At 40.8% G+C, this 21,564-nt stretch overlaps 1 protein-coding gene across 2 annotated transcripts in view; it reads right to left on the reverse strand.

Annotated features, from left to right (window-relative positions):
- HHIPL1 (HHIP like 1) overlaps positions 1 to 21,564 on the reverse strand; it is a 99,414-nt gene that overhangs the window by 60,952 nt on the left and 16,898 nt on the right. For both annotated transcript variants that reach the window (XR_013484852.1, XM_021007356.2), the window contains exons 2-5: positions 11,208 to 11,854; positions 7,889 to 8,032; positions 4,719 to 5,047; positions 2,283 to 2,409 (exon numbers count right to left, since the gene is read on the reverse strand). Coding sequence is in view for 1 of the 2 variants with exons in the window: in XM_021007356.2 (XP_020863015.1) it covers positions 2,283 to 2,409; positions 4,719 to 5,047; positions 7,889 to 8,032; positions 11,208 to 11,854 (1,247 nt within the window). In the remaining variant the exon portion in view is untranslated. The remainder of the gene's footprint in view (positions 1 to 2,282; positions 2,410 to 4,718; positions 5,048 to 7,888; positions 8,033 to 11,207; positions 11,855 to 21,564) is intronic.

Below are 21,564 nucleotides of genomic sequence, written 5' to 3' on the forward strand. Positions count from 1 at the left end.
ACAACATGGTACAACAGAAACAAAGATGATTGTACATGAAACTGCAAATCTATTATATATAACTTCTCTATTCCTTTTAAATATAAAATAAAGTTATCATGTAACTGACTTTTTTTCCTTTTTTCCCCCCTTTCCCATCTCCCCACCCTAGAGATGATTACCATTAGACACAAATATGTATATATATGTAAAACTATTCTATACATAATTATCAATTCTTTCTCTGTATGCACATAGCATCTTCCTTCACATGTCCTTTGTGGTTGATTTGGGTATTTATAATACTCTCATTACTATCTGTAGTCTTCTTTGCCCTCTCATTCCATTGCGCTCTCTGGAATTCCTATTCTCAACAAGCTATCCTTCATTCTGGAGCTTTCACCTTGAATTCATTTCATCTTCTGGTGCTCCAGACCTGCTTTAGAAGACATCGTATCTATCAGTGGTCACCCTCTCTAACGAGAGTTTCTCCTTTTTTCTTGCCCTGGAACCAAGAGGAGTCACTCTACTTTTTATTGCCCACTGACCCTTCTAGATTCTCCCTCTGTGACCTCTCCTCTTTTGAGGTTTGCTCCATCTGTCTATATCAATCCCCTTGTCTAGGTTCTCTCCATATCACTCACTCTTTTTAAGGAGTTCAGTATTGGGCTCATACACCTTATTCCCTACTCTCTTATCATGAGCCATACCATATAGATTTTGAATTCTGAAATTCTGACCTCTTGTCCTTCCAATGTTCCCTCTGTCTCACAGTTTCCAAACTTTTCTTCACCATGACCTCCAGTGACTGTCATTATTCTTCTAATCCATTACCTGCTTTGGCCTCACTTTCCTCTCTTCCTATTCAACTTTAAACAGTTAAACTATGTACCTTGATATCCCTTTTCTCCTATCATTCACACCTTGTCAAGCCTCAATCATGGGTTACATTCACTATCTTCTCCCTTCCTATTCCTATGCTGTTAAATGCAGTTGGAAGAAGTCATGCAACAATGATTGTTGAGTCCTCCTCATCTACCCTACATGCTAGCCAAACTCAACCACTACCTAATCCTCTAAAATAAACAGTCCATCTACTACCTCCATACATTTTCCTAAAGCAGGCCTGCACAATACATTTTTTGTGGGCCGTCTAAAATCCTTTGGCAGGCCACAAGCTGCCCATTCGCTGCAGGTTGTGCAGACCTGGCCTAAACCATACACTAGTCATGGAATGGAATTTCTTCTGATCTCTGACTATCAGAAGCCCTATCTTTTTCTTCAAGACCATTTCCTCCATGAAGCTTTCTCTGATTCCACCCCCCCCCAGTTATTAATGTTGTCTCTTCAAATTATCTTATATTTATCTGCCTACATAATGTTATAGAACCTTCCCTCCAAGTAGAATGTAAGCTCCTTGAGAACAGGAAATTTTTCAAATTTGTCTTGATATTCCAGTGTCTAGCTCTGTGTCTAGAATATAGCAAGCACTTAATAACTTTTTGTTGAACTGTTGAATCATCCTATGGGCTGCTTTGTGGTTTGGGGATTTCAAAACATACCTAAGGCCACCTTGCAAGCTCTTCTCCTTCCCACTCAGTAAATCATAACTTGTACTAGGTGTGGTTTAAAGTATTCAGGGTTCCTTTTTGTTACTACAGGCTATAGGCTATCCCAGCATGCTCTTAGGGCCCTTCCAAGTTTCAGAAGCTAGTTGCATAGGCCACAGCTTGAAATACATAGGTCATTTATCTAGAGCTTATAAATATTTTAGGAATGTAGGTTTCTATGGAAATAGGTATCTCCTAGTGATAGGTCAAGCAGATTTTTTCTTCAAGTGGGCTCCAAATGATACATTCAGCCACAGAAACAAAGAACTTTATAATCTCAGACTGGGTCTGCATTTTAACAACCATCAAAGCCTTACAATAAAGGCAATATTGGTTCTTTTCCTTTTCAACCAGTCTCACTAAGCCAGGGAAAAGGTGAAGTTGCAAGGGCCATTCAAACTGTACCCTGGAGATCATCAAGTAGGCATTGTTCTGCTAACAATGTCTTAATGGTGGAACTTCAGGCATCAGTTGGTTAGGGAGAAAGATCTATGAATGTTAGGTCTTGTGAGAGGTGCCAAAAAACCCACCACATCAAGCAAGCATGATAATATCTCTAGCATTTATGAGCGATGGTGAACCAGAAGCTGAATGTTAGACTTAGACAAGAACTAGCATGAGGCAACAGGTAAAACAGACAATATATGCAAGCAGTGGTGTTTAGCCAGTGAGCCGGCCAACACAGTTACTTACCCACTCATAAAATCCCCAAATATGTACAGCCCATTCAAATTGGGGGACTCGCAGCCCCGGTAGATGTAGCCTCCTGTGACTGACTTTCCCATCTTGTGTGGATATGCATAGATTGGAAGAATATCATCTGTAAGGGAAGACACATGACTTCTGTTTCCCTCGTGCACTTGGCTACCAGCCTGGGCTACACTCAGTCAAGCTCCAGCCTAGAAGGTGCACCAGACACAATGAATGGCTTGAAATATTGGAAGGGCTGTCACAGGGGAAAAGGATTGCTCTTCTCAACCCCAGAAGGCAGAACTAGGAGCAATCAGTCAGGAATCACAAAAAGGAGAACTTCAGTTTGATGTAAGGAAATATTTCTTAATTGGAGCTAGTTAAAAATGGAATGGGTTACTTCAGCAGGCAATGAGTTGTCCATCACTAGAAGTCTTCAAGCAGAGTATGGATGGTCATTTGTCATGGATGCTGTAGTAGGGACTCCTGTTCTGATGTGATTTGTCCTAAAGGATTCCTGAAGTCCCTTCTGAGGGTAAGAGTCTCTTATCTTATAATCAGCCACTTTCTTGCATATCCTATATTTCATCTATAATAGGATTTTCCTGAATATCACAATAAAGTGAATTTTAAAAGATAGACATCCCCATCTGAATATATATGATTTGCATATTATTTGCATGTGCCCATACTTGCGATATAATCTATTCTCAGGTTCCTTTCAAAATTCGAGGTCCCCACATCCTAATTTTTCTTCTTTTTCTTCTCCACTAATCAGTTTTACTGACCCCGGTGTCTTCTCCCTCAGCCAGGAAAAGAGAGAGAGAGGTTGGAAGGGCCACCCCAAGTCTTCCTTGAGTCATAGTGTTGAGTAGGGATTCTTAACCTTGTTGTGTGTCACGGACCCCTTCTGGCAGCATGGGGAAGCCTAACCTTTCTTAGACATTTAATGTTTTTAAAAAATGAATAAAACAGAATGCAGAGAATCACAAAGAAAACCAGCAATATTGAAAAACAAAGATCAAAATATTTCTTTAAAATTAAGGACTCCTGGTTTAGAGAATTTTCAATTGGGCTCCTAAAAAGGAGTACATGTCATCACACTTAGGGGGTCAGGCTTGTAGGTGGGTAGGGGAGGGAGAGATTGGCATTGAAAATCAGGAAAGCAGCAACTTACTACCTATAACTCTAACAAGGAACAAGGACCTCTCTCCCACTCTGAGGGTGCTTGTAGGTAGAAGAGAAAGAAAGAAAGAAAGAAAGAAAGAAAGAAAGAAAGAAAGAAAGAAAGAAAGAAAGAAAGAAAGAAAGAAAGAAAGAGAGAAAGGAAGGAAGGAAGGAAGGAAGGAAGGAAGGAAGGAAGGAAGGAAGGAAGGAAGGAAGGAAGGAAGGAAGGAAGGAAAAAAAGCAGGACTTCTGCTACATTCCTAAACTGGCCTTTATACCATGACTATAGAACTTTACAATAGAGCTATAAGAGAGCTCTTTGGAGCAGACTGTTCTTGCTTTGGAAAGTCTAATTTCTAGTAACTTCCTCTGTGTGTCTGTATCTACATCCTCCTGTGACATATATGTTCTTCCCTGGGTATGTCTTCTGTAGCAACTTGTCTTAAAAAAATCAATGCATAAGGGCTTGGACCCAGAGGACACCCACAGCCAATAATGATTCTTTAGCACAAGGCTAATGGCGTTCACATATTTGTCAATTCTTTCTTAGTCCCCTTCCTATCCTCAAAGTCTATGTAAAGGTCAAAGGATCTTTGCATTCAAAGGTCAAGGGGTACAGATCTCAGAGATGACTCAAGAAAAACCTGAGTTAGCAATATCTGATACCTTCGGAGGTCCATTCTGCCATATTGAATTCCAACTCACAGCCAAAGTACATAGTTTTTCACCCCAAAATATCAAAAGCCAAAATGGACCATGTATCATGGGGTAAAAATTAGTTTGGTGCAACTTCTCTCTAGATCTAGAAGAGATCATAGAATTTTAAAGCCAGAAGGGACTTTGTTAAGGAAACTAGAGAAAAAAGAGAGAAGAATGTGGTATAGGGGTTGAAGAGTCAACCTCAAAGCCAAAAAGATCTGAGTTCAAGTCCTGCCTTTGACATAGAATGATTTTGTGACCTTGGGTTAAGTCACAACCTCCCAGAGTTCTCTAGGCTCCCAAGACCTGCAAATATGGTGCTGGCTCAGATTGGTGGAAGGAGCTTCTTCACCCACTGGTATACTTCGCTATACCAGTAAAATGACAGGTTTAGTCTCTATCCCTGCTATAGAGGAGATCAATGCTTCATGTAGAAGGTTAGACTACTAGATAATGTCTGAGGGGTCTTCCCACTTTGAGCTTCTAATATGGGTCTACAAACTATCCTTACTAAGGTACAGGGGATCAGAGGTAGGAAGAGGGCAAGGGATGGAGTTGTCTTAAACAAATTACCTAGTGAAGAATTGGCACATAGTTTTTTGTCGTAGCATTCAAAGCCTTCCCTGGCCCTCCATCCATAGTTCTTCCCCTTCTCTACGATGTCAACCTCTTCAAATTTGTTCTGGCCAACATCTCCACAGAAAAGCCTCCCTTGCCCTTCTTTGGTGATGGGGTCGCCTCGGTCAAAGGAGCAACGCCACATGTTCCGTACGCCGTAAGCATAGACTTCTGGTCGGGCCAATGGGTCACCAACAAAAGGATTATCAGGAGGGATTCTATACAGAGGCCCTCGGTCATTGTGATTCACATCAATCCGCAATACCTTGCCAAGTAAGGCTGACCTGGATACAATCAAGAGGAAAGAAAACAACTCAACAAAACAGGGAAGCACTTTTTTTGGGGGGAGAGGGGTAACAGACCTGTGATTTTATGAGTATAGGGAAGTCCCAGTGAGGAAGTCCTTCTACCAATGTAGACTAGAACTTCTCTTTAATTTACCAACACAGAGATCTGCTTCTTATTTTGAGATGTTAAGTGATTTGCCCAAAGTCAAACAGCCAGTACAGGTCACAGGCAGGACTTGAGGCAGGTCTTCCTGACTCCAAGGCCCATTCTTATTCTACTTTGCACATTTCTCTCTTGCACATATCTGTCTTTAGGGTTTACAAAGCTGTCTCCTGACCACCACTTATGAGTCTACTATCTGCCAGGCATTGCGCTAGACCTTGGGAAGACAAGGATAATTCTATCAGGGAGAAGCAACATGTACATGGTTTTAAATAATTAAGATCCATGCCAACTCATCTGGTCTAAAACCTCCATTGTATAGATCAGAAAACTGAGGCCCAGTTGGGTAAATGGACTTTGCTCAACGTCATACATGGAGAAAGTGGCAGATGAGAATTGGATTCAAACAAACACATATACAATGACCACAAACACCCAAAACCTTTCATTCCATTCAACTGAACATTTATCTGTTTCAGATCACCGATTATATACAAGATCCTACTATATTTTTTCTTAGTGTAGTTTTTTAAATTTAATATTCATTTTTAAAATTTCGAGTTCCAAATTCTCTCTGTCTCCAGCCCCTCCCCAATGCATTGAGAAGGCAAGCAATATGATACCCATTATACATGCAAAACATATCTCCAAATTAGCTTCATGAAATCCTACTATGCCTGAAGTGAGTGGAAAAACATCAAGATGAATGAAATGTGGTCTCTGCATCCCTAGAACTTATAGTCTAAAAGGGTGATAGAACACAAGCATAAATAATTATATTGCAAAGCCAAATGTGAAAGTATATTAAGAGAGATGTGAGTGCTTTATCAGTTCACAGGAAGGAGGAATAATTTATGACCACCAAAATCAAGGAAGGCTGCAGAGAAGAAGCAGTTTCTCAGCAGATCTGGAAAAACAGACAAGATTCCAACTGGCAAAAATGGAGGCAGGGAGGGGAAGGCATTTTAATTAACAGGAACAGATGATGAAAACAGTTGTAGTTGTTGAATCACGTCCAATTCTTCCTGACCCATTTGGAGTTTTCTTGGCAATAACACTGGAGTTGTTTGCCATTTCCCTCTCTAGCTCATTTTACAGATAAAGAACTGAGGCAAACAGTTAAGTGACTTTCCCAGGGTCATACAGTTAGTTAAGTGTCTGAGGCCAGATATGAACTCATGAAGACGAATCTTCCTGATGCCAACCCCAGTGCTCTATGCACTGCATCACCCAGTTGCTGAGGAAGAGAGTAGAGGCAGGAAACAGTGAAGCATGTGAAGGTGGTAATGAGCTCAAGGGTTTGTCAGGAACATAAGGCATATAAAGGGGCACAGTGGAAGATAGTGAAATAGAGGCAAGAGCACACCAGATCAAGGGTCAGGATACCTGAGTCCTAACTGGGAGTTTGCCATTTACTAGTTGGGTGACCTTGCCCAAGTCATTTTTACCTCTCTAGATCTTATTTTCCTCATCTGTTAAACAGGAAAAACATAACTGCACTGACTTTTTCATAAGATGGTTGTTAGGATCGAATAAGATACCATATATTCAAAAGCACTTGGCAAATCATGGAATCTGCTCATCCCTTGGTTATGATTATTAGTATTATCATTATGCAGCTGATAAGGAGACTGAGATTAAATTGAGGTGGACCTTGCCTCAAATACCAGGTTGAAGAAATTAGACAATCAGTTTCCAAAATTTTTGGTGGATGAAGAGGGCATGAGAGTCTTTCTAGTTCACCTAGAACTGAATTTGGACTTTGCTATAGATGATGTCAGAGGCTGTTTGTCATATGCTGCCCTCAACATAACCTTCAGTACATTTAAATAGTGAGATGCTCCTCATATAATGTGAACATTAGAGGCACAAAATTAATGTTGTTGTTGTTTTTAAATAAAGTTCTGCCCTGCCCCCTATGAGTCCTTACATTTCTATCTTCTGAAATTTGCTTTTAAAGTCATCCAAAAAATTAGTGGGTTCAGCAAGTCCTTGCACTATACTATATGAAAGCAAAAATCACTAATTGTGATAGGTTTAATTATTGTAATTAGCAATGTACTCTATTTTTATTTTGCCTTCTCAGAAAGATTTCTATCATCTCACCAAGGGAATCAAGCCTGCTGCCTTGAAAATCTAGAGTCCTTATTTACACTAACTAGATGCTAATTTTGTTTGTATATTTACTGGGTTTATATGGGCCACCTGATTGCTAAACTGGGAGAGATGGTTAAACAGAGTCAATTCTCAATTGCCGATGAAGGGAACTCCAGAGCAGATGACCCACAACCAGAGGTCCTTGAGAGCCAGGGATCGCGCTCTGATTCCTCTCCGTAAAGGAGCTGCTACACTGAGCTCAGATTTTCAGCAAACTATCCTTATTGGGTGCTATCTAAAGTTAAGAATGTTTGTACCCAGAGAGAAACACACACATTCTCAACATGGCTTCTCCTTGATATATATTAACTAACATCACTCACACAGTCAATTAAAAGAGAGGAACAAAAGCAGTCGTCATGTTCTAAGCTCAAAAGCACCTGGCCCTGAGTAGAAGCTTCAGACTAGGACCTTGAGGGAGGGAAAGGCCATCCCCTCCTTCCCATCCCTCCAGGAAGGGCGTACTTGCACCATCCTAGGAAGGTGGCCTGGTTCAATAGGAACAACTCCCTTCTTACTTGTTTTGCGAGTTTCCAAACTTCCCAAATGGATCTCCTGCCATTCCTCCATCCCCAGTGAAGATGTAAAGATACCCATCATCTCCAAAGAGCAGTTGTCCACCATTGTGGTTAGATGCTGGTTCTTCGATTTCCAAAATTATCCTAATTAAAAAAACAACCCTCAAATCAGAATGTCACATTTCCATGGGATCATAGAACAGAACAGCTGAAAGCACTCTTATCACTCTAAAGTCCCTTCCAACTCTGGTGTTCTAGGTTCTATGATTCTAAGAATACAGATTATGAGAGCTAGAAGGGGCCTTTGGGTCACAGAACTTAGCACATCAAGGCAGGAAGGAACCACTGAGATCTTATTCCAACTTAGTTCTTTTACAAAGGTACTGAGGCCCAGATGGGAGAAATGATTTAACTGGACTTACTTATTTCACTCAACCCATTGATGGCATTCAACTGAATCCTAGCTCAACTCAACCGCTTGGACACCTCCTCCCCAGCAGCCTCGACCACCTCACTCCATACTGGGGCCTACTTTCTCGGCTAGGACTGCCATTCATTGCACACTTCAATCTGAGTTCAACTCATTCTCTGGATTACTCTACCTCCACACCTAGCATTTTGTGCTGGCATGAGTCCAGTTGACCCCTTCCTATCCTACCTTGCACCCTACCTGGGTTTTCCAGCTCCCTTTTATGTTCTGTCTCCTCCTTATTAAAATGTAAGCGTATTGAGAGTAGGAACCATCTTGTTTTCTTGTATGTGTCCCCCCAGCATTTAGCACAATGCCTGGCACATAGTAAGTGCTTGAAAAATTGCTCTATCCACTGGACTATTAATTATTCCTCAATCTCACCCTGCCTTCTTCTCATGGACTCAGACTGGTACCTATGCCATGAAAACTTTCAATACCCAAGTCAAATGCCAACTCCTTCTCAAACCCTTCCTTTCCTGATGCGAAAAGTGATCTTTTCCTCCTCATATTTAATATGGCACTTGACCTTGATCTCTACTTTGATCATATTACATTCTATCACGGATCATAATACCTTGTCAGAGAGGTAATATAAGTATTATCTCCATTTTACAGATATGGAAACAGAAGCCTGAGAGTGATGTGCTCAGGCACACAGCTAGTAAATAACTGAAAGCAGGATTTGAATCTAGGTTTCTTCACTTCAAGTCCAGCATTCTTTCCACCAGGTGACACTGACTCAGGAAAGTAGCTAGAGAGATCTGGCTAGTGGGGGAGAAGGGTAGAATCAGAGATGGCCTCATGGAGGAGGCAGCTCTGAGCAGGGCCATTTCATAGTTTCCTTTACCACTCCCAAAAAACCTCTTTTTCCTGAAGCCTCACTCCAGCTCAGAAATTCACATACTGGAAGAACCCTCTGCCCCTGTGACCTCCCTTCCAAGTAGATGGCTCCTTCCAGAGCTTCCATTTAAGAAGGGTACCCAGGCCAACCATATCTCAGTCACCTCCAGAATGTACTCTGGATTTTCTCTAACAACCTCCCCTCCCCCAGGTATCAGCTTCCTTTTATGTGTTATCTTCCCTCTTTAAAATGTAACCTCCTTGAGGACAGATAACTCTTTCTCCCAGTACTTTGCACATTGCCTGACACATCGTAAGTGATTAATAAATACTTGTTAACTGGCTGAGCCTTAAAGAATGGGTAGAAATTGAGCGGAATCTTTTCCAGTCCTGGGAAGACAGTCTGAGCAATGATGGAGTATGAAGGTAATGACCTGGATGCAAACGATCAGAATGGATTTACTCAAATGCAGAGAAAGAAATTTTGAAGAAAAGAATAATTAAATTAAGGGGAAGAGGAGAGAAAATAGCACAATTAAGTTCAAAACTAAGAGTTCCAAAGAAGAGAATTAACAGAAGGTATTTTATGCCATTTTACTCTTACTTTATATACTAACAAACTTGGTAATCCTATTTTCCAGCCCCCAACAGATTAGAAGCTTCCACTTAGAATGAAAGAGAATTGTCATTGAAGACAAGCACATTGACAAGAGGGAAAAATTGATAACTGACACTGTTTTCAGTACAGTTGGAGAATTGAATGAGAAGAACTATGGTTTAGTAGAATGAATACTGGGTTTATAGATCAGTATTTAAATACCATCCCTGCAACTTAAAAGCCAATTTTGTTGTTCAGTCATTTCCAGTTGTGTACAACTCTCTGTGATCCCATTTGGGGTTTTCTTGGCAAAGATGCTGGAGTAGTTTGCCATTTCCTTCACCAGCTCATTTTACAGATGAGGAAACTGAGGCAAATAGGGTTAAGTGGCATGCCCAGGGTCCCACAGCTAGTAAGTATCCAAGGCTGGGATATCTTCCTGACTCCAGGCCCAGTGTTCTATCTGCTGCACCACCTAGCTGCCCCTTGCAACCCAATGGGCAAGTTAATGACCCTCCCTTCACAACCTGGCACTTTCCTACTTTTCCAGCCTTCTTACACCTCACTCCCCTCCACACACTCTCTGATCCAGTGGCACTAGCCTCCTCACACATGACAGACACACTCCTGTTCCCAAACCTAGGCATTTTCACTGGCTGTCCCCCATTCCTGGAGCTCTCTCCCTCTTCATTTCTGCCTCCGCCTAGAGTTCCACCTCCTTTAAGAAGACCTTCCCAGTCTTCCTGCATCTCAGTGCTTTCCCTCTGAAATTATCTCCAGTTCATCCTGTTATTGCTTACACACAGTTGTTTGCATGTTACTTCCCCGTTAGACTATGAGCTCCTTAAGAACAGGGCTTATTTTTGTCTGTTTGTTTTCACCTTTCTTTGTATTGCCAGCACCTTGGCACATGGTAGGCACTTAATAAATGTTTGCTATTGATGACTTTATAGGCCTCAGTTTCCTCATCTGTGAAATAAGAGGTTAGATCAATCAATTAATCAGCAAGCATTTCTAAAGCTCTTATGCTCTAGGAACTATGCTAAGAGATGGGGATAAAAAGAATGGGATAGATTAAAATGATCTCTCAGGTCCTTTCTGGCACCATATCATATGATCTTATGATCTCTAAGGTCACTTCGAGTCTTAACATTCTATAATTCTGAACTTTAAGACATCAAAGGAGTGTGTGATACATTTGCAAAAGATTTCCATCTCGAATGTTCAATTTTTTTAAAATAAAGTTTTCTTCTCAAAAGGGTGAATTTCCACTATTTAGAAAATGTAACTCAACCAAATCAGTCATTCCCAGAGGACTTCATGCAGCCCAAGTCCTATTACACTTCTTTTTCTTTGTCTTCCTCCCTCCCCTAGGAATTCAGGGTTAAGTCCTCCCCAAAAGGCACTACCTTTCAGATCTGTGGTCCACAGTATTCATGTCATCAGGGGAAATCTTGAACTCACTGATGCGGATCCTCTCCTCGTAACTGACCTCCACAGAGTAGTACACATAGACTTTCTCCGTATACTTAAACTGAGGGTGGAAGACAATGCCAAGAAAGCCCCTCTCGTCACCTTCCCAGGGAGAGGTGAGCACAGCCTCGCTGACATTCAGAAATGGCTTCTCCAACCTTGAACGGTTGGGGAGGTAAGTCCAAACCAGCCCCACCTGCTCAGCCACAAAGAATCGGTGGGTGCCATCATTGGCGTGCACCATGGCCACGGGGTTCCGGAGCCTGTTGGCCACCTCCACCAGGCAGAGCTCCAGGCAGCCTTCTGTGTCAGCCCTCACCTGACCCAGGTTCACATTCAGATTCTCATTGACCAATAGCCGAGGGAAACAGTAGTCAGCATCATCAAGTGATAAGTAGCGGCAAAACTTGGCCCGATTAGTCTCTAAGGCCCATAACTCTGGGTCCGGGGAGAGATGACGGAATATGGTCCTGCATCTGTGCCATACATCTATACAGTAGTCCTTACAGAGCCCAGGCACTGTCCGGAGGGGTGTGGATGGGTCCTCTGCATCAAACAGGTGTGCAGCATATGGAGAGCATTCCTATAGACACAGAGAGAAACTGGTCTTCATTTTTACCCCAAAGCCCTAGTGGCCAACGATTCTTTCCATATGTAAAAGAAAAAGTTGTGTCCATTTCCCTCATATGCTCCAATAATGCCACTTCCTCTGAAGCCTTTCTGGACTACTCAGAAGAGAGATGATAACTACTAGTAACACTCTAGCTAAGTTAAGATAAGATAGGGACTGCACCTGTGATTTCACTGGTATGGGGAACTCTCAGATGATGAAGCTCTACCAATCCAGGATGGCACCTTCTCTAAAAGAAGAGGTCCATGCAACTCTTTACAAGAACTCTGGGAAGTTAAGTGACTTGCCCAGGGTCAACAGTTGGCATGTGTTAGAGGCAGGATTTGAGTCTGGGTCTTCCTGACACTGAGGCCAGTAGTCTCTCCACCAAAAGATAACCTCACAATAACTATTCACATTTCTATAGTGCTTCTAAGGTTTACAAAGTGATTTCCCCACAATAACCCTATGGAGTAAAGTAATATAAGTATTAACATACCCATTTCATAGATGAAAAGACTTAGTCTCAGAGAAATGAGTTCATTTGTTAATCCATTCATTCATCCATTCAACAAGCATACCAGTCTACTCATGACAGGTGTCTACTCATACCAGGCATTATGCTAAGCATCGAGGATATAAAAACAAAAACAGAAGCCTCTGCTCTCAAGGAGCTTACATTCTGTCACAGAGAGTAAGAAGATGCCAGAGCCAAGATATTCAAACCTTGATCTTTGACACCAAGTTCAGTTCCCTTTCTGCTATGCCTGGGCAGCTCCTGTGACTTTTCCATATTTGTCTCCTCATTAATGTACTGATGGTTTAACTGGTCTTTGTTTTTGTATTCCCAATACCTTGCACAGTGCCTGGAGCATAATGGGCACTTAATAAATGCTTATCAAATTGAATTGATAAAGAAGTAAACAGTTACCTAATTTACTTATCTATAAACGTCCTATCCAGTTATATTCTGTGTGTTGTCTAGATGCTAAAAAGAAGGAAAAAATATGTGTGTATACATACATATATAGAGGGAGAGAGGCAGACAGATGAGGAGGGGGAAGAAAGGATAGAGGGAGAGGGAGAGAGAATCATATGCTAGAACTGGAAGGAATCCCACTATCATTCTTTCTGAGAATGTCAGAGTAAATGGAAATCTAATAATCATACAACCATGGAATGTTTGAGCTGGAAGGGACCTTAGAAATTACCTAGTCTAACCACTTCATTTTATAAATGAGAAAATTGAGGCCCTGGTGGGGGAACATGACTTGCCTAAAGTCACAAAGAAGTGAATCACAGACTTCAGTTTATTTTCATAAGTTTGGCCAAAACAAAGGAGACGGTAGAGGAGGAAGATGTGGTGGAGAAGAAGGAGAGGAGGAGGAGGAGGGAGGAGGAGAAGGAGGAGAATGAGAAGAAGGATTAGATGAAGAAGGAGGAGGAGAGGGAGGAGGAGGAGAAGAAGAAGAAGAAGAGGAAGAGGAAGAAGAAGAGGAAGAGGAAGAAGAAGAAGAGGAGGAAGAGGAAGAGGAGGAAAAGGAAGATGAAGAAGAGGAAGAAGAAGGAAGAGGAGGAGGAAGAGAAGAAGAAAAAGAAACATTTATATAGTGCTTACTATGTGCTAAACACTTTACAAATTTTGTCTCAGTTGAGCCTCAAAAACAGCCCTAGAAGGAGGTGCTCCAAATGAAGTTACTACAGAGGTATTAATGTCTTTATTACATCCCAAACCAAGCTAAAATCAGGCCAGTTACAACAGTACACTGTTCTAGAACAGTGTCAACAACAAGTATTTAAGTGCTTACTGTATACCAGGTACTGTGCCAATATTTTGAAAGATATACACATATCATGCGTCCGATTATCCAAAATCCAAACTTATTACTGACTTTATACTTGAGAATCTAATAGAAACTGCTGTGATCAAAACTCGGAAAATGAATAGCATATGCAAGAAATATCTCTGGAAATTCCCTAGAATTTCTTGCCCAGAATCATAAGGTCATCTACACATCATTAATTTAATCCACTTCGCCCCAGTTATCCCTGGTGCTATGAAGGATAGAGAAATCTACAAGGCACAGTTCCTGTCTTCACCATTTCCTAAGAATGAAAAGGTATATGCGTGTAAGTGCCAAAGGGTAGACGAAAACTAATCTTAGGGTTTTCTTTGCCTCCAGGATAAAATACAAACTCTTCAGTCTGTCATTTAAAAGCCTACACAATCTGGCTCACCTCTTTTTGCAATATTATTTCATATTATCTGCATTCACATTCATACTCTCTTTTATCAGTCAAATTTAGCCTTCTGGTCTTATGCACCACTGTTATGTCCTGCCTCTGTGACTTTACAAGGAATGGTCACCCATGTCTGAACTGTACTATCATGCTTCTGTTTTGGTATTCCCAGAATCTAGTACAGTGTCTCACACACAGTAGGTGCTTTAAAAACATTGACCTTATAATTATGGGGTTTTTTTTAATTGACTAAAGGGTTTATAACCTTTATGACTCAGAGATGTTATTGCTAGGTATAAATTCCAAAGATATTAAAGACAATAAATATCAAAATACACACCAATATATACCAAAATATCCTTTTTTAAATAAAAATTTTAGGCAATCGGGGTTAAGTGACTTGCCCAGGGTCACACAGCTAGTAAGTGTCAAGTGTTTGGTCTGAGGCCAGATTTGAACTCAGTTCCTCCTGACTTCAGGGCTGGTGCTCTACCCACTGCGCCACCTAGTTGCCCCCAAAAATATTCTTAATAACATTTAATTATGATGGCAAAGTACTTGGTTGATTGGTTGTTATCCCCTGTTCTTAAAGAGGTCCAAAATGACATCACTATGTTGGGGTCAAGGTACAGTGGGTTTGACTGTGACTGATGAAACCAAAAGTATCAGAAGACTTACATAAACTGATTCAGAGTGCAAAAAGACTAGGAAAACTAGATATCTACAAAGCTCTCTCTCTCTTTTTATATATATACATATATGTGTGTATGTGTATTAACTATGATATACAAATGTTAATATATAATGTTCTTTATGTATGTTATACGTACTTATATATACAAATATGTTATATACAGCTTTTAGGGTTTTTGTTTCCATTCTTGTAGTTGTGTATGTATAATGACAACAACATCACACGCACATAAAATGTATACATAGATATTACATATAACTATATATGTAACATAACATTATATATACATATAATATATACACATGGCAACAACGTAAACAGAAAGAATGTAATTATAATGACCTAGCTTGGCTCTGGAGAAGAGTTGGGTAAATAACACCTCCCACGCCTTTTTTCAGTGGTAGAGTTGTGGATATGAATATTACATACGCTGTCAGAGATGGAGCATTAATTGGCTTTTGAGTAATTCTTTTTTCCTCTTTTTAAAAAATCTTTGTAACAAGACATGGCTTATTAGATAACAGAGGAGGAGAAATGTTTTGGAAGTGAAGGTGATATGAAAACACATTACATCAATAAAAATAAGATTAAAAATAAAACAAGAGTTTGTTGAATGAATATTTGCCACACGTGGATAGGAAAGAGCTCAGAGATCTCTAGCTTTTGATTCTGTTCTTTCAAGATGAATTTATTAAACAATTGATAGTTTTCAAAACAGAAAATACAGGAAGGAATTCTGGTATATTAAAATAATAATAGTATTTATGCTGTATAACACTACAAATTTTTACATATATTATCTCATTAGATCCTTGCCACACCCCTATAAGGTCAATGTTATTATTATCCCCATTTTACAAATGAGAAAACTGAGGCTGAGAAAAGTTAAATGACTAACTCAGGCTCACAAAATCAGCAACTGTTTGAAGGAGGATTCAAAGTCAGGTCTTCCTATCTCCAACTCCAGCACTCTACCCACCTTGTTGCCTGTCTTTGATTTGAACTTAAGAAGGTCCGGGTTCAAATTCCTGCTCTGGGTAATCCTGGGCAAGTCACTTAAACTTCCTCAGCCTCTGTTTCTTCATTTATAAAAGAAGAAGAATGCACTAAATGAGATTTCTCCTAGCTCTAAGTCCTATAATTTCACTCTTTTGTTTCTAAAAAAAAAAAAAGGATACTTGGTTTCTTCTCAGGGCTGCTTCCCATAGCCACAGGTTTTTATTGAAGGCAACTTGGCAACTTTAGCTGCTTGGCCAGCTCACCAGCCTTTTCATCAATGTTGCTCCTCGAGTAATATGCATGGTGACCAGGATCATTATGGAGAAGCTAAAAGGTTCCTTTCCATTCTGTTAAGTAGAGTCCCTAATAAGAGTTGACAAGTACCCAGATTAACAGCCAAGGGATTTGAGGGAGTTTGGTGGCTTAATGAATAGAGTGCTAGACCTGGAGTCAGTTTGACTTCTGACTCAAATACTTACTGTCTATGTAATTCTGGGCAAGTCAGTCTCAGCTTGCTCATCTGTAAAATGGATGAAATAATCATACCCACCTCACCAACGTGTTGTGAGGATCAAATGGGACCATACACAGAAAACATTTTGTAAACCTTAAATGATAGATTTAATGTATATAATATATAAATATAACATAAATAATATATAAATATTACATATAAATGTTAGCTATTTATATTGTTATTATTGCTATTGGAATTTGGGGCCATCTCCAGTCATCTTGATCCATATCTGGCCACTGGACCCAGATGGCTCCAGAGGAGAAAATGAGGCTGGTGACTTAGCACAGCTCTCCCTCACTCAAATCCAATTCACTTGCAATTCACTGGGCTTCACCTTCCTGATGTTACGGTCCTCTTTGAGAGCAAAGGACAAACAACAACAGTTATTGGAATTAAAAGGAATTTCAGAGCACCCAGATGACAGTTTAGGTGGAAGAACTCCAGAAACAAGAGAAAAATAATTCAAAAGATAGACTTATTTTTAGTGTTCAGTTGTTTTTCAGTAGTGTCGGACTCTTCGTGATCCCATTTGGAGTTTTCTTGACAAAGGCACTGGAGTGGTTTGCCTTTTCCTTCTCCAGCTCATTTTACAGATGAAGAAATGGAGGCAAAGAGGGTTAAGTGACTTGCCCGGGGACATACAGCTAGTAATTGTCTGAGGCCACATTTGAACTCAGGAAGACTCACCTTCCTGACTCCAGGCCTAGCACTCTATCCAACTTTACATAGCTGCATTATAAGTGTTAGAGTTCTGTTATCTTGGTTATCTGGTTACTTGGCTGTTACAATGGTCCTGGGACGTGGCTGAAGAGCTTAGACCCCTCCCTTGGGGGAGGGGAGGGGGAGGGGAGGTTCTCTAGAGTAGTGGCAATCAATAGAAAGCATCACAGGACCTGAGGAAGCTCCACAGCATGTGTAGACCAACAGGTGGCAGCAGAGAGCAGCTCAGCAAAGGGTCCCAGTTCATCCTTTCCTTTGAGGGCGTCTCAGATGCTTTCTAACATCAAAGGTGTGGGTCGCCCTGGTTATACATGTTTCCTCTTCGAGAACAAAGGACAAACAGCGTGTTTCCTACATTTATGTCCCTTTGCATGTGTTCCCAAGCCAGACATATTCTAGAGAATATGTGCCCCTCGACATGGTACAGTAGAGAGGACAGTGAAGTTGAAGTCATCGGAACTGAATTAAAATCCCAGACAACAGGCGGGCAATTCATTTCAACTTTCCAAGCCTCTGTTTCTTCAACTGTAAAATGAAGAGGTTGAGCATGATGTCTTAGACCCTTTCTAGTTCTAGGGCAGGTCTGCACAACATGCTGCCGCCTGCAGGCCAAGTCAACAACTGCCTATTAAGCTGTGTGCCAGGCATTGTGCTAAATCACTGGAGCTTTGATCCCATCACACACCTTCCCCAGTCAGCCAAGTTTCCCGGCCACATGTTTCCTCTTCAACACTAGTAGTGGGGTCACTTATAGAAGAGTATTCAGGGAAGCTTTCTGGTCACTTATTTTGTTATGCTATTTGTCTTTCGCTTTGAATGAATGTTTTCTCTATTTACTAAAAGAAACACAAGGGAAGGGGCTCTTAAACTGTGGTTTTGCATGGCTGCCAATTCATAAGTTACTTTAAACATGGGGTACCTTTTGGGGGACTCAGGAGTATGGGAGGGAGAGGGGAAAGAGAGAAAAAGAAGAGTAGGTAGAGATGAGAAATTCCATGTTCCAAGGTGGAATTTGTTCACGAAACATAGGCTAAAATCATTCCACAGGCCTTTAACAACCTCAACATTGTGGAGCAAGAATCAGAAAATGCAGGTTCCATTCTTGGCTCCAATATTTACCAGCCATCCAGCTACTGGGAAATCAGTCCTAAACCCCTCTGACCTCAGTATCCTTGTCTAAAAAAAAAAATCACCTTGGATACCTCATAAAGCTGTTCGTAGAAACATTTTTCTAATAAAAATAATTTTTAAAAAAGAATCCATCTAAATGGGTGGGGACGGAGTTGTCAAGGGAGGGAGAGAATTTGGAATTGAAAATTAAAATAAAATTTAAAAAGAGTCTAGAGAAACTCTGTGGTATTATAGAAAGAATATTGTGTTTTAGATCGGAAGATTCAGGTTCAAATCCCATTTTGGCCTCTTATAAGCTCATAAAACTGAGAAAATCACTTTATCATCATGGCCTCAGTTTCCTTTTACATAAAAGAGGAGGGAGCAAGTCTAGATGCTCTTTAAGATTCCAATCCAGGGGCAGCTAGGTGGTACAGTGAATAGAGCTCTGGCCTTGGAGTCAAGAGGACCTGAGTTCAAATCCAGCCTCCGATACTTAACACTTACTAGCTGTGTGACCCTGGGTAAGTCACTTAACCTTGATCACCTCTGCAAAAAAAAAAAAGAAAAGAAAAAGAAGATTCCAATCCAGTTCTAGCACTCTCTGAAGGTTCTAGACTATAAGATCCACAAGGCCCAGGGACCTCATTGCTTTGAAAATCTATTTGTTCCCTAATGCCTAGCACTAAGTTCTGCAAACAGGTGGTGTTTGATAAATGTTCAGAAGAGGATCATACATTTTAAACTGAAAGAACCTTTGAGATCATCAAAACACTCATTTCATAGAGGAGGAATCTTAGCCCCAAAAGGTGAGTGACCTGCCCATGGTCACACAAGTAGAACGAAGCAGAACTGGGATTTAAACCATGTCTTCTGCTGATAACAATTCTTTCTCCTATGACGCGCTGATGCTGAATGAGTGTTGGCAGTGATATATCCAGGGGAGTGCTGGAGCCAGCTCCCAGCTGATGGTTAAATTTTCATTGTGAGCATTTATACCCAGGAAACCAGCAAACGCTATAAACAATGGCTTAATTGTTTTGCTGATTGCTTAGATGTAAGAAAGAGATGGGGGAAAAGTTAATAATGCAGATTAAGCTTAAAAGCATGTTGAGTAGATTTTTTTTATGAGCCAATTGTTAAACACATTACCAGAACACCCTGAATTTATCCCCACTATACTTTCCCTTATTATCTCTTTCAATATAACATCATGTACAAAGGAAGAATCAGTCTGGTGTGAGACAGTTTGTACATGCCAATTTTCTGAATTTGAAAACGGATTTTTAAAAACTGATTCATAGTAATGAGCAGGACAGGGTGAGGGGAAAGACATGACGTCACCTGTGGGGATGGGAGAAGAAGAGTGAAGAGAACAGAGGATCAGCACCAATTCAGAGGCCTGTTCCCAGCATTGCTCAGTTTAATAATAACCAAAAGGCATTCCCTAGGCATTTGTTCATCCGTGGGAAACTGGCCACTTGGTTCCAATGCACAAACGACAGACACAATACCCATGGTAGACACGTTTGAAAGTCAGCTGTTAAGTACCTCAACTTCATTAGATTTCTGCTTTGTGGCATCACTGCCTGAAATGCCAGCCCACTGTAAAAGCTGCTTCTGAAAGCACCGAATATGCAGCCCCACTTTATCATCAAGTGTGACTCAGAATGAGAATTCTTCCTCTGGTACAGTACTGACTTTCACAAAGATTGGTGGCAGTTCAGTATCCCAGAAGAACGGAGAGCTAGATTTGGCATCAGGAGGCTGGAGTTTCAATCCTGGTTCTGCAACTTATGACCTATTGTAACTTTGGGTAAGTCGCTTAATCTTTCTGGGTCTCATTTTCTTCATCAGCAGAAGTAGAGGGTTAGACTAAGTTCCCTTCAAGCTCTAAAATGTATGTCTCTACAATGTGCCGAGGGAAGAAAGTAATTTGAGTTGGGAAGTAACGAGTTCTCCCTTAACGGTTCTTCGAGCAAAGGCTAGATGTTAATTTGTTGGGGATATTAGTATATAAGAAAATTCCAGTAAGATACGAGCTGGTCTAGATGGTGTCTGGGGTTCCTTCCCACCATGAAATTCTTGACTCTGTGAACAGTAGAGCACAGCTGCAAAAATAAGATAAGTTGATTTATCTTGTTAGACTTCATTAATTAAAGGCATTGTCTCTAGAAAAGCTAAGTGGTGCAGTGGATAGAGTGGTGGTCCTGGAGTCAGGAAGACTTATCTTCCTGAGTTCAAATCTAGCCTCAGACGCTTCCTTGCTGTGTGACCCTAGGGAAGTCACTTAACTCTGTTTGCCCCAGCCAGTTCCTTATCTGTAAAATGAACCGGAGAAGGAAATGACAAACCATTCCAGTATCTTTGCCAAGAAAACTCCAGATGGGATCACAAAGAGTCAGACGAGACTGAAACCACTGAACAACAGCTGGAATAAGGGAGCTAAGTATCTGTCTGTCTGCCGTCCCAGTCAGACCTCTCCACCACCATGTGGAATAGCATGTTCAGTCCTAATATGTACTCTTTACGAGGATACTGACAAACTGGAAATCATCCAGAGGCAGAATGGCGGGATGTTGAGGGGATGTCACATAAGGACTGGCTGAAGAAAGTGAGAATGTCCAGCCTTGAGGAAGACCTAGTGAGGATGTAATTGTTTTTAGCCATATGAAGGGCTATCATATTGTCACAGAATTAAACTTTTGTGCTTAGTCTCAGAGGGAATGATGGATAGCAATTGCAAAAATGTAAATTTTGTTTTGAAGAGAAAGCATTCTAATAATTAAGAGCCATCCAAAAGTGAATTGTGAATTGGTTCCTCTTCAGTAAAGGTCTTCAAGGGAGGGCTAACTGTCAGAGATGTTGGGGATTCCTGTTCAGGTCTGAGCTGGTCTGACGACAAATTACTCCCCTACTCCCACCCCATGCCTGCCACATTACCACATAATAGGCCAACTGCTCTTCCCTATACGTAGTAGTCCATTTCTACCCTCTTTGTCTTTGTATGTGCTGTCCCCTTTGCTGGAATGCTCTCTCTTTTTATTTCTCTCTCCTGAAATCCCTAGTTCCCTTTTGAAGTTCATCTCAAGGTCCACCTCCTTCAAGTGGCCTTTTCCCAGTTGTTAATGCACACCCCACCTATTACTTTTTCTTTATTGTGTATGTATCTGATTTTACTCATCTATGTACATCTTACACATGAAATGGTCAGAATATGAGAACTGCACCACTTCACTCACTAACTAGCCACTCCTTTTCTTCCTCCACAGAATTCTAGACTTTCTATATATTACCGATAAAATCCAGCAGGTAAAGATAGAAAAAAAAGTTCCATTCATAATAGCTAGAGAATGTATAAAATATTTGATAGTCTACCTACCAACATACGTACAAGAATTA

This window comes from Phascolarctos cinereus, unplaced genomic scaffold (assembly GCF_003287225.1).
Source record: "Phascolarctos cinereus isolate Bilbo 61053 unplaced genomic scaffold, phaCin_HiC Scaffold_2;HRSCAF=192, whole genome shotgun sequence".
Taxonomy (NCBI): domain Eukaryota; kingdom Metazoa; phylum Chordata; class Mammalia; order Diprotodontia; family Phascolarctidae; genus Phascolarctos; species Phascolarctos cinereus.